The sequence below is a fragment of the Xenopus tropicalis genome, chromosome 9, assembly GCF_000004195.4.
Source record: "Xenopus tropicalis strain Nigerian chromosome 9, UCB_Xtro_10.0, whole genome shotgun sequence".
In the NCBI taxonomy this organism is placed as follows: Eukaryota; Metazoa; Chordata; class Amphibia; order Anura; family Pipidae; genus Xenopus; species Xenopus tropicalis.
In genome coordinates, this window is record NC_030685.2 from 36293905 (window position 1) to 36308053 (window position 14149).

At 36.6% G+C, this 14149-nt stretch overlaps 1 protein-coding gene across 1 annotated transcript in view; it reads left to right on the forward strand.

Annotated features, from left to right (window-relative positions):
- The window catches only part of txndc11 (thioredoxin domain containing 11), a 31012-nt gene that overhangs the window by 12638 nt on the left and 4225 nt on the right, over positions 1 to 14149 (forward strand). The window contains 6 exon segments of the mRNA NM_001078815.1: positions 1661 to 1773; positions 2154 to 2354; positions 5191 to 5947; positions 7099 to 7244; positions 9531 to 9640; positions 12646 to 12726. Coding sequence (NP_001072283.1) covers positions 1661 to 1773; positions 2154 to 2354; positions 5191 to 5947; positions 7099 to 7244; positions 9531 to 9640; positions 12646 to 12726 — 1408 coding nt within the window.

A 14149-nucleotide genomic window follows, 5' to 3' on the forward strand; every position in this document is an offset into this window, starting at 1 on the left:
GCACCTTTTTCCTCCCTCTGCTTATCCATGTAATCTCTCGCGCTTGCACACACCCCCAGGAGGGCAGGATTGGGAGACAGTTGGTCGGTGGCTCTTATTGCAGGCGCCTTGCCTTGGGTGCGCATGAAGCTCTGCCTGGCATTGGTGGTGGGAAACAGTGGGAAGGGCTATTACTATTGTTTTTTTGTTCCCCTGCAGAATAATTTAAGGGGGACTGTGAAAAATAATTATAATAATGTTTGTACATTATGTAATTTCAATTTTTTTTGTTATTTCATTTAGAATTTAGCACCATTATAAAGATATAAAATACCCTCCTTGTTGTAACAAAAGTGCTCAAATCGACTAGTTTTCATTGCACTTGTCTGTGGCCCTATCATTATGGCAAGCATGGATACTTGGCTGTAAAATGAGTGTTAACACATTTTTATCTTTAAAATGGAGCTGAATGTTTAATTATCACTTTTTGATAAATAAAAAAAAAAAAAAAACAACATAATTTATAACATTTTACACAGTTTTCACAACAGTTCCACTGTAAAGGGATAGTATATGCCTTAAACACTTTTGCTAAAAATGAACAAATTAAATAGGACTTGTTACATAGGGTTGAAAAAAAGTCCATAATGTTCATCCCTTCCAAGTAAACCCAGCACCCACAACCTATACTTACCAATCTATACTATCACATACATAAAATATATATACAACCATTAATACTAACTGTAGATATTAGTATCACAATAGCCTTGGATATTCTGCTTGTTCAAGAACTCATCCAGGCCCCTCTTAAAGGCATTAACAGAATCTGCCATCACAACATCACTAGGAAGGGCATTCCACAACCTCACTGCCCTCACCGTGAAAAACCACCTACGCTGCTACAAATGGAAACTCCATTCCTCTAATCTATCTACCTGTGAACAAATAAACCTCTCCCTTATCTAAGCAGCAACCTTTGAGCAGCTTATTATCAGGGACTTCTCAGTGGACTGGTAATTAGTTTTATCATATCCTTTGAAGTTCTTTTGGACTGGAAGTGATAGGAAGTACTAATGTGAAACTGGCTTCAGATTCTTGTCTAATGTCAGAAATAACAAGCCATAGATATTTCTTAATTAAAACAATTGGCAAAAAGTATGCTTAGCAAAAGCCCTATTCATTCAGTTTATGTTGATAAGGAGTGTATACTGTTTCTTATTGCACTTTCTTCTGCCTTCTTCCTCTTAGGGCTCTGGCACACGGGGAGATTAGTCGCCCGCGTCAAATCTCCCTTGTCACGGGCGACTAATCTCCCCGAGTTGCCATGACCCGTCATCCCACCGGCGAACATGTAAGTTGCCGGCGGGATGGCACACGCGGCGGGGCGATTTCGGGAAATTGCGCCGCCGCGTGTGCCATCCCTTACATGTTCGCCGGTGGGATGGCGGGTCATGGCAACTCGGGGAGATTAGTTGCCCGTGACAAGGGAGATTTGTCGCGGGCGACTAATCTCCCCGTGTGCCAGAGCCCTTAGCTAGTGAGCAACAAGTAGCAATGCTATATTTATTTCAAAAGCAGGCTAATAAATTACGATAAATTCTTTGCATCCAGGTTCCTCTGTTAACATGGTGCTGTATTCCAGATAATGTAGCTGATCATTTTATGGTGCTTTCTGCAGATTATCTGGGAACAATTCGCTTTGGAGTAATCACTGACCGAAAAGTTGCAAAAGAAATCTCACTCAGCAATCCAGGGAGTATTTACCTTCACAGAAACCTTAATTCATCTTTAGTGAGTGCTCATTTTTAATTAACTAAATTTAATTTAAATAGGCTTTTTAAGGGAAGCAGATTTTACCCAGTATCTGTTTTTCCTTCTTTCTTTTTTTCCCTTCTGTTTATTTGTCCCTCACTCATTTTTCTTCCTGTAACTGATATATCTGTTTATTTCTCCATCCCCTCCTCTTTAGATTGAAACTCTAGAAAATGTTACTTTATACTTCCTTTGTTGAATTGAGATTATAGAAAGCATTGAACAATACATAGCCTACATTGCTTAATATCCTTTTTCTGTATGTGACAAGCATTAGAACATTATTCACTGAATAAATTCTGTCAAAATATTCTATGCTTGAAAAACAAAAATCTGACTTTTTTTTGTGTGTGAAACAGGTCTACCCAGATAATGAGATGAACTTCACAGCTACAAATATTTGCAAGTGGGCACTAGACAACAGAGAAAACCTCTTTTACTGGCTGCGGCCACATGGTGGCAAAAGCCTACTGCTGCACAATGAGCTGAAGAAAGGACCGGCTCTCTTTATGTTTATACCATACAACCCTTTATCTGAAGAACAGCCCCTCTTGCATGAGGTTAGTAGACATATGGACACATATTGCAGTGAATTATATTGAAGATTTGACCAATAATTTCCCAGGGAGCATGCAATTTCACATAGGGATACGTCACTACAGAAACCACATGAATGTATCCTGTAAGATCTACAGCTTCTTTCTGGTCTAGTGTCAGACTTCTTATGAGGTTTACAACTCATTTAGTTTTTGTACATGTGCCCTTTTAACCAAGGATCAATAAGCAGCTTGGCTTCAGGTATAAACAATTGGCTGAATTTAGCCTTTTTTAATGTATCTTTTTCCCTCTGCTGGACCAACAGTGCCATCTTGGGAAACTGTTGCAAGAGCCTGGATCATCAGCTCATTTCATTTTTTTAAAGCCATAATCAATGTGATTGATGGGAAATATCTAGCACATCCCACAAATTACCTTCTTTACTATGTCTTTAGAACCATCTCTGGTTTGCTTTTGGTAGCAGTACACCTAACAGAGAATGTGCAAATTTGTCATGGGGATGAAATGCTAGAGCAGGGTTTTTTAATTCATGGCCCTCCATCAGCTACTGTTCAAGGTGCTGGGGCAATTAGAGGACAGTAAGCCTGATATTCCTATCCCAGTAAATGGCTGCATGTAGAACATTAAATCTGTTAGATGCTCTGATTTAACCCAACCTTTGAAGCAATACTGCCTTTAAAAAACATGATTCCAGTTTAGCCTGTCTCTTATACAGGAGTAACTAGGCTTAATGGTGCTCTTAGTGCATAAGATGCCTGCATGTATCCCTAAGTTGAAAGTGGAGTATAATTTGAATGCAAGTAACACATCTACGATCCGATTACAGAGCTTGTTTACAAGCTAATTTTATCATTGGGTCATTGAACTCAAGTAGCCACTGATGTAATTTGCCTGCAAACTAGTTGAAACTGTTGATAACAGTCTATGAAAAATACGTTTTCTAATTTAATTCAGTGAATCCTTAACAGGAAGGAATGATACAGGGAGGGTTTGTTTTATTGTTCTCCATTAAAGCCAGCTGTTCAGGTTAGAGATTTTGGTCTTTTACAGCTGTATTTCTACTTTTTGGTTGAATTAAAACAAATATAATTCATTGTGGTGTTTTTAATATTAATATGCACACAATGCTCAAACTAGCTGATGTAGGAATGTGGTAAATTAATCTGAAATTATTTCCTACAATCTGAATATTCTGAAGTTTACAATGGAATTCAGGTCTTCTCAGAACTGTCTGTATCAACATTCATTAAGAAAAGCTACTTAAAAGGTAAAACATAACTGTTAGGTATAAAAATATTTTAAAAAGTTTGCCATAAACATCAAGACATATCAAAATCTGGATAGACCCTGTTAGTTATTTGCTTGCTTCATTCTTTTTTGCATTTGTTACATATTTTGAAATGTCCCTTTGTTTCCCCTTGCACTTGTCTTCTCTGTGTTGCATAACATGTATATATTTATAGAATAACAGAACTGTGCTGGGCAAGTATTGCAAAGGATTTGAGAACTCATTTTCATAAACGAATTTTGGCTCAGTTGGCAGTATCATGCAAAAATTATTCTAGTTTAGCTAGGGACAAAAGTATGATGTTTTATTTATGGTAATAGCTTTGAGATTGCAGCTTTTTTGTGTGCTAATTCATATGATTGTATTGGGCTGAAAAAGCCTACTGTTTGCTATCACAGACCAACTTGTCAAGTGCAGAGGTGTCTGTGAGAGTGCGCCTCTGTCCCTACTTGTCAGATGAATGTGCATGCCAGTTGTACGGAGACCCATGCCTGTCTCTTGAAGTCATTAGTGTATAGAGGTTAACAGTGGCCCTGGTAATACTTCATTATGGTGACTCTATAATGAAGAAAAACACAATGGGAGATGACTCACACAAGATATTAGGTATATAATGCATCTATGCAATATAAAGTAAATTCATCTTTAATTATTAAGGCATTGTGGAACTGCTCCAGCACAGAAATGGCAAGTCATAAAATGTTGCTCTGTGCTCTTCTATTAAAGGGGAACTGTCACCCTAACAAATAATTCCAGATGTATTTCTATTATGTTAGTTGAGCAAAATAAACTTCACTTACACTATATAAATATTATAAATCTTGCTTCCTTCAGTCTTGGACCTTATGCCCATGCCCATTCACTGGCTATATCACTAAATTATGAGGAAGGAGGGGGGAAGTGAGGAGTGTAGTGACATCTAAGAAGTGCTGAATGGAAAGTTAAAGTTATTATCTGCCCCACCTCAATGCCTAAGGCATACAGGTGGCACCGGCAATATATTATTGACAGCTAGGATTTTCAGATTCCTTTATACTGGGTACTGATGTTTTTATAAATAAAGAGTTTGAGTTTCATGTTTAATTTGAAAATTACTTTTATTATTCAGCTTTTTATGTCTGGGTGAGAGTTCTCCTTTAATTAAACTGATTTGAGCTGCAATACAGCTTAATGTGTTTACTTGCAGTAATTAAGACTATCCAATTGAGAAACCTATTTTATTATAGAAATCATATATTGTCTTCAGTATGAACTGTAACAGCTGTAGAGCTGCAAACTTGACACATTTCTGTTTGTTAATATCTTATTGCAGGTAAACTTCCCGGTAAATATATTGAAAGTTGAATACAAAACATGATCCTGTTCTATCTCAATTTGTATATGTAGCAAAATCAACATGTTTTAATGGGAATATGACTGACAGATAATATGTGGAAATGAAAGCTTTCAGAGGGCTAAATATGATTATAGCAAAGATTGCTTGCAATTATAATATCTCAGTATCTGTGAAGTTGCTAACAATTTTTTGTATTTTTCTGGGTTTTTTTTAGATCACTGAAGTTGCCCTGGAGTATAATAGTTGCACTAAAAGCCTTCCTGTTCATGAGGACCATGATCAAAAAGATTCATATAAAAAGTCTTCATCAGATACAACTTTGCATAATACTGGCAGCTATAAAGGTTTTTCCTGTTGTAATACTGTAGTTCTTCCTCAGTGGCATTTAATGTCAAGGATTCACAATATTTGTGAACTGTGTGTCAATCTATCTGCCGGTATCAGGCCAAGTAAAGTCTACATGCACCAGTGCAACTTTCTTGATATTGAAGCTGCTTTAGACTTATTCTACCTCAAAGAAAATTCCTTTATGGGCTTTCTTTCTAAAGTCAGAGAGTGTAGCAACTTCCCAAGGTTCTACAGTCCCTATAATTACTATACTGCTTGTTGTCAGACTTTAAGCAAGGGATTTATTGCTTCAAGTAGTTTCCTTAAGAACACTCACATTATACCTTCTTCCAATGGGAAGAACTTCAAAGAAGATAATACACATTTAGTGCCTCATATTGAGGAGAAAATACTTTTAAGTCCTAGCTATCATATCAGCGGTAATAGTATTACTGGCCTCAGCTGTAGGACCAACAAGACTTTAAATCTATATCTTCTGGATTCCAACTTGTCTTGGATGTATGCTGAAAGATTGGGAGCCTCTGGATCAGCTTCTGGAAAAGAGTTTGCTGCCATTGTGGATATAAAAGAAGAAGTGCACTACATTCTTGACCATTGGCATCCACTCATTAAACCAAATCTAGGTAAGAAAAAGTCTAAAAAAAATGAATGTATTTAATATATTAATCTGCTGCCTGTTTGCTACATTATTTATATATAATTGGCTTTGCTTTTTGCGTGAGATTGGCAGATTGTGGGACTATTAATTTGATTAAGATAAAGATTAACAAGTAAAACTTAAAGGGCTTGGTTGATCTACCTGGCGAGTGATATCCTGTATGTAGTGACATCACTTCCAGGGTTATGCACCAGGGAGTCGTTGGTCCGAGTGCATAATTCAGTATTGTTTCCGTGGTTTGGCAAAGTAAATAGCAAAGGACAAACTGCTTTCAGTTGCAGTTTCATTTACAAATCACTTTTAAATCATTAATTTATATTGTAAAGTTTGTGTGAATATTTTCTTTTATTATGCAAACAGAGGTCCCCTCTTTAAGAGGCACATTTATCAAAATATGAGTTTGGAGCTCACTTCATAAAAACTCACCCATGTTCTATTCATTCCTATGGAATAAAGGTGTACTGTATCAGTGGGTGAAAGTTAGAACTCTCCATTTGATAAATATCCTTCTAAATATTCCATAGGAATGAATAGAACATGGGTGAGTGTTTATGTATTGAGCTCTATACTCAGATTCTAATAAATGTGCCTCTTAAAGAGGAGACCTCTTTTAGCATAATAAAAGAAAATATTCTAACAAATTTGTTAGAACAAGTGTCCTTTGTCAGCCACTAACCGTTTTTTTTTTTTATTTTTTAGCTAGACATTCTGTACTACATTGTAAGTCATGTAACACTGATTCCTCTAAGTTTTTTTTTTCTTTTTTTGCTTTTAGCAAAAATATCTCCATTCTTTAATGAACTCAAACTGCATGTTTTCATTTTTGTTTTACTTAAAAATAGTTAGGAGGATTTTTGGAATAGAGGGAATATTGGCAGGAAGTGCACTGAAACAGAGTCATGCAAAGCAACAGTTTTTAGAAGAGGGTGTATTTTAGAGATCTTACAGAGTAACTAAACCCACTGTATCATTTTAAAGGGCATGAATGTTTAAAAAGTGATATAGGTGGGCGTTCCCCTTTAAATTCAGCTATATTAAGAAGAAATTTACATGTTTCATATTATTCTAATGGCTTAATAAGCCCATTTTTACTAAATATCCTAATTATGTTTGCAGAGGCTTTTATCCAGAACTACAGCAAAGTTTACAGCCCATTACAAAGGCATCTGGTGGGAGACGCTCCTCCCTATGCATCCAACGAGCAATTAATCACTGAAGTGACATCAAACACATTTTATCCTGTTGTTCTGGAAAGCAAAAAGGTACATTATTATTTCCTAAAAATCGCTATTTTTATTACCTTTTTTTTTATTGGCAGGTTACCTTTGCAGTGTGTGCACCAGAATGCAAATTGTAAATGGTAACTGCACCCAAAACATGTTTTACATAGATAAAAAAAAATATAATTCTAAGCAAATGCCCTTATACATTAATAACACAATGTCAGTGGTTTAATTGTCACTTGTAAATGTAATTTCTGTTAAAAACAGTATCTGTTCAATTTTATTGTCTGCACCGCTGGTTCTTGCTCTTGAAGCAGAGTAGCAGAAGCCAGCTGATTAACAGCTGTGAAGACACATAGTAATTGCAGTCTTTGCAGCTGACTTCTGCTGCATTGTTTTAGTTATCAGCACTTAAGGCTGATGCCACACGTGTCGTTTTTACGCTGCATATTTTCTAATTCTCTCGGCGGCTGAAAAACGCACAAAATGATCATCCATAGAAATAACTTGAAAAGACTCGAAGGAAACACAATGCGTAAATACGCTAGAAAACGCCTAACAACAGATTTTTCAAGTGTTTGCCGAAATACGCCGTTATTTGCACAGCAACCTATTCCTATGTATACACAAAGGCAGATTCCAGGCGTTTTTTACTATTTCGCACTATTAGCACCATGGAAACGGGATTTGCTACGTCACCAGTACTAGGCTAAAGTCATAGTCAGGGGCTGTGTGGCTTGTGCGGCGCTTTTAGGCTGAGAAAATACGCAGCGTAAAAACGCCACGTTTGGCATCAGCCTAAAAAAAAGCATGCATTCGGTTGCCGTTTACAAAAATTACTGAAAAGTTTATTCATGTATACTAGAAAGCTGCAAAGAATCATGAAAGAATTATGCAAAAAATTAGTGGAGAGGAGAGATCCCCTGTAATAAATAGGCTCTAAATATAATGTACATATATGTTTGTGTGTAAATAAAAATTAAAAAATCTGTTATAGCTCTTTTAGCATATATACTGAAGTATAAATGGAAGTAGCATTGTGTAAAGCATTTGGCAGTATTGTGCTTACAAAACTGATATGCCTATCAAGACTCGCAAGTGGTATAAGAATCATATAATGTGTCATATATTATATGTATCCTTGGCACCTGGGGAGATATGCAGCATTTTCTAGTTCCATCAGTTAATCACAAAACACTACAAATCTGCAAATAGGAATTGCCATGATTATACCTTGTCCTGTATTTCACGCATACATGAACATTGTGCTAGGGATAAATGCCAATATAGTCAGTCTGTATCCACAAAAAAAATGTCCCAAAATCAAGTTGCTAACAGAATCAACATGAGCTTGTGCTATAATGGGAACCCTAATATAAGCCACTCACTTCTCTGATTTCACTCAAGCAGCATGCCTGCACCCAACTCCATTAGTCTTCAAAGCATTATTATCATCCTTTTATATTGAGCCAACATTTAACAAAGCATTTACAGAGACTCCTGACTTCTATCCCATTGGGCCTTACAGTCTAATTTCTCTATTACAGTCTTAAAGTTGTGTGCAAACTTATCTATTGAGTATTTTTCCAAATTTTGTACAAATCTTAATTCTTGCTATATTCACCTTATAAATATGTCCCTAACTGGGGATTTTATTTTCTACAAATATAAATCTGAGATTATGGTTCAAGCTTTTTTACGATAGAAGCTTAGTTGGCAAAATGCTTGGAATCGTCCTGTGTGCCATTAACCAAACAGGTTAATTTGCTATTTAATTGACAGCTTTTGCTAAACATAAATTAGTTATACACATGTGCATAAAAGCAGCTGACTCTGCCCCCCAAGACCTGGTTGGCAGCATAACCTCCTGTGTATAGGGCCCTTGGGAGGGCCTGTCTAACCAATATTTTATCCTGTGAGGGCTGAATTGGCATGCTGGTGTGCTCCTCGTATAACTATACTCTGTAGGCTGGCTGTGTGATTCACTTTGATTTCTGGGCCAACGTTTGGATCAGCCTACTCCAGCATGTGGACCAACCGTGGCTCAACCTGTGTATGTCTCCGATGCATGGAGATTCACTTTTTTTGTCCTAAGTCTGCCAAGAGTGCAATGACAGGCAGGTTTCATGCTTATCATTGCTTTCTAATAACAGGGTGGAAAGCAGCAAATCAAAGAGCAATGTGTGACAGTACCTAGCCTACATGAAATCAATCACTGTTAGTCTGGAAGGGTATTGGCTATTTCCCTCACCAGTTTATGACCATATCTTTAAGATCTCACACTAGTATGGCTCTCTAGTGATACTGAACTTGTGTCTATCACAGGATGTGTTGTTGGTGTATTATACGACCTGGTGTGGTTTTTGTGTTGCTTTGAATCATATTTTCATCCGGCTCTCTCAGCTTCTAGCTACCGATAGCCTCGTTGTGACAAGGTAAGACTGAACTTTGTTCCAAAAAACAGAAAATTTAATTGGTTGTTAAAGAAAAACTAAAGCCTAAAATAAAATCGTCAAGAAATGCTTTATTTTATGTGCTGGACTATACATACCAGCCCAAAGGCTCAGTAGCCATGTAACAGTAATGATCCTTGCCTTCGTTGTTGTCTACAACAGATCACCCTGCTGGCATATACTCTGTGAGCTAAGCTTAGGGCTCATTGGAATCATCAAAATATTAACAGTGAGGTTACATAGAACACAGAAGCTCATGCCATAGGGCTGATTTTTAAACAATTCAAAATGCACTATTCCGAATTGGAAATTTGATTTTGTATATACGCTATATATTGTGAGTTTAGAGCATATGTTGTGCATTATCAGAAAATGAAGATGGTGGAGCTACATTGGGGGCATGGACCTTCACTGCTAAAGGGCTCTGATGGCTTTGGGCTGGTACAAAATGTAATGTGCAGGGCTTTTATCCTAATTTATAATACTAATATATACTAATAAATATATATATATATATATATATATATATATATATATATATATATATATATATATATATATATATAAACTGCAGTATAGGCCAGCACTCACAGGACTTCTAGGATTATGACTTCAGACGAATAAAGATGTTTTTACAAGAGATCTTGAAGCATGGTTCTTTATTTTCCAACGTTTCAGTTCCAGCCAGGAACTTTCATCCTGGCTGGAACTGAAACGTTGGAATAATAAAGAACCATGCTTCAAGATCTCTTGTAAAAACATCTTTATTCGTCTGAAGTCATAATCCTAGAAGTTCTGTGAGTGCTGGCCTATACTGCAGTTTTTATGTATTTTTTGCATTAGCACCCAGGCATTTAACTCCTGGTTTGTGGCGTGCTACCATCTACATGGACTGTATATATATATATATATATATATATATATATATATATATATATATATATATATATATATATATATATATATATATATATATATATGTGTATATATATATGTGTATATATATATATATATATATATATATATATATATATATATATATATAGATATATATATATATAATATGAGTAGCTGTAGAGAGAGTCCGCACTCACAGGTCTTACAGAAAATGTAGAGGTGTTTATTCAAATCAACATCTAAAACACCTCTACATTTTCTGTAAGACCTGTGAGTGCGGACTCTCTCTACAGCTACTCCATCTATTATTTTGGGACTGCACCCAGGCTCCCTTGGACCTACTTATACGTGAGTGACTGTCTTCTTGCAACATATATATATATATATAATATAGAATGTAAAGCAGGTCGGCACTCACGATAACTCAGCACTGAACGCCTGGGTGCAGTCCTCAACACGTAGATAATCGATCAAAAAAATGGGCCGCTCCACACAGGACTTATCATGAAATTCAATAATTTATTGGAGGATAGTGAAGAACTGATGTTTCGGCTACTCCTGTAGCCTTTATCAAAGTTTAAGTTTTTATATATATATATATATATATATAAGCAAAAAGAGATGTATTTTTGGCAAGCTGTGACACCGCCCCCTGCTGTTATAAAATATATAAAAATAAACAATATCAGTGTGAAGCGTCAGCTAACAAATCTTTTGTCTCTAATCTGGCCATTAGATTGCCAGTAAAGAAAACAGGATCCAAAGGTACCAGCACAAAAAGGGTTGTGTGAAAAACAACAATGTGCCAGTATATTATAGTCTTTTAAATGTAGAAGGAATGTGCTTCAAAAAAATAATTTCAGGCTCATTTATTGAAAACTTCTTCAAAATCCCTACTAGTCCTGCCCCTCTGTTCCACTTCCTGCTGCTTCCATTCCCAACTTGCGCAGGGGAGCCGGCAGCACTCAGCACACATCACTGTAGGATAGGAACCAATCAGCAGCTAGACTGACCTGATAGGGAACTGAAGCGTGTCTTCGCTTGTGTACCTGCAGAGCTGTGATTGGCTATCTCCCTGCTACTTTGCTTCTGGCAGGGACACGCCCACTTCTTATTTGAAACACAGACAGGGACTGTAGCAGATCCCTGGGAAGCTCCAATAAAAAGGAACATTTTTAAAGTAACTTTTTAGGCCAGAGTGAAACCAGCACCATATATTATTCATTACAGCCTATCAGATTGGGGGATTTCACTTATGCTATATGTGTCCTTTAAAGCTAAACCTGCATCTTCCAACCAGAAATACATGATTTTATTTTTTTGTTTATATCCCATAATTCACATTTTCTGCTTAAATATCCATGTTTGCTTGCATCTCAGGTATAGGACATGTTATCCAGAATGCTCGGGACCAAGGTTATTCCAGATAAGGGGTCTTTTAGTAATTTGGATCTCAATACCTTGTCTACTAAAAAAATCTATAAAACATTAATTAAACCCAATAGGATTGTTTTGTATCCAATAAGGATTAATTATATCTTAGTTGGGATCAATTACAAAGTACTGTTTTATTACTACAGAGAAAAAGGAAATCAATTCTGAATTATTTGATGAAAATGGAGTCTGGGAGTTTTATATGTTTTATTACACAAAGCAGAAATTTCCCTCTAACACTGCTGTAGAAATGACCACAAACAATCTGCACCATTTCAGTGTCTAGCCTTGACTGTCCAATTTATCCCACATGATAAAGATTTCAACCTTGGATTAATCAGACCACAATCCATTCATTTTATAATGCATTGTAATCTGACTTTTTACTGCTGATCACTTTTTATTATTATTTTATTTAGCTGTTCAGTCACTCCTTAGTGCACCACAAATTGCCCATTCAACCAGCTACAATGTAAATCCTCATGCTAGAGTACCTTGAATATTCACATAGTGGCCTCATGAAATATGCTATTCATTCATTCTTATATTATTGTCATTGCCTGCATATAACTTTGTATGTGAGAGGGCAGTAATGTGAAGCTGTTTATGAAAGCTACAAAATGTACTTTGTAAATGTTGTTTTTCTGTTTTAAAAGGATTAATATTGCTCATAATGACCTTCCTTGGCAGTTTATGGTGGATCGTGTTCCCACAATCCTGTTCTTTCCACAAAACAGGTAAGTGGCATTTTACTGAATAAAGTGGTAAGAATGTAGATGAAGTCCCTAAGGTACTTACTGTTAGAATGTGAGTTTTTATGCTCCTTCCTAAGAATGGTAACAGGACCTGAGTATTGTCTGCTCACTTGGAAAGCATGGGCCAGTATTCTACATTATAGTAGAGACTTAATACCTCCTGCATATTCACCAAAAATATAGGTGCTATGGTACAAGTGATGTTTATTAATTAAGATTTTTTTCCCAAAAATTGTTGCAATAATGTTATAATAGGAACTGTCATACTTACTTCACACAAGGTATTATAACCCCATTGTTAACAACTTTCACACCCATGTGATGTAACCACCAAGCATCTATTTGAATGTAATAAGGGAACTTTTTGGTTGTAAACCTTAGAATTATTTAAGGCAGTGCTGTCCAACTTTTATGGTACCAAGGGCTGGAATTTATCTGGCCTACATATTGAAGGGCTGATAATGGAAGCCAGTTTTGACCACTCCCCCATTTCCTGCCTGTCTGTGCCATACTCTGCCTGCCCTATGCTGCCTGTGTGTGCGCCATACTCTGCCTGACCTATGCTGCCTGTGTGTGCCATACATTTCTATACACACAGGCAGCATAGGGCAGGCAGTACATACAGTGACACAATGCTGGCACTGCTCCTGCAGTCTGTCTGAGGTGTGAACAGTGTGGGTGCTTACTGTCTGAGCCTGATGTGTAAACAATGCAGGGAATTACATGTTTAAACATTACAGGGGTTTACAGCCTGAATCTGAGGTGTGAACCATGCAGGGGGCCAGTTAATCTCAGTACTGATACCATTTAAAGCTTACACAAAGGTAAGCAGTCACAGCAGGCAGACAGGTGGAGTGCCACACAGCGGGCCTCCAGTTGGACAGCACTGATTTAAAGGATTCTGTCATGGGAAAACATGACTCCTCCAATTACACTGAGTAGTAGAAACAATAGCTTATCTCAAAGCAGTTGCATTATGAAGCGCAGGCTCTTTGTGAAAGCAGAGGATTAGGCACAATGACCTGAGATGGCCAATATTAAACCTAAAAAATTTATTTATTGGTTCAAGAATAAAATTTGAAATGGTAGAATAAATTTGTTTGCAATTTATAAAGTGTAATATAGTAATAAAAACTTCACCATAAAAATAATGACAGAATTCCTTTAAGCTAACATTGTTCCCAGGAACAATTGAAATACCATATTTTCTCTAACCATGACACTTTAAACTACACAAGCAGGAAGGAAAAATAACTTATCTTGTTCTTGATCTGTGATGATTTTACCCTGAGCAATAGTATATAGAGATTGGCAATGACAGTGAGCTGTGAGTGACATGGCCCTGAAGATAATAGATGGATAATGGAAAGTAGTATCTTTAATTACTTGGCGAGATTGTTAAGCC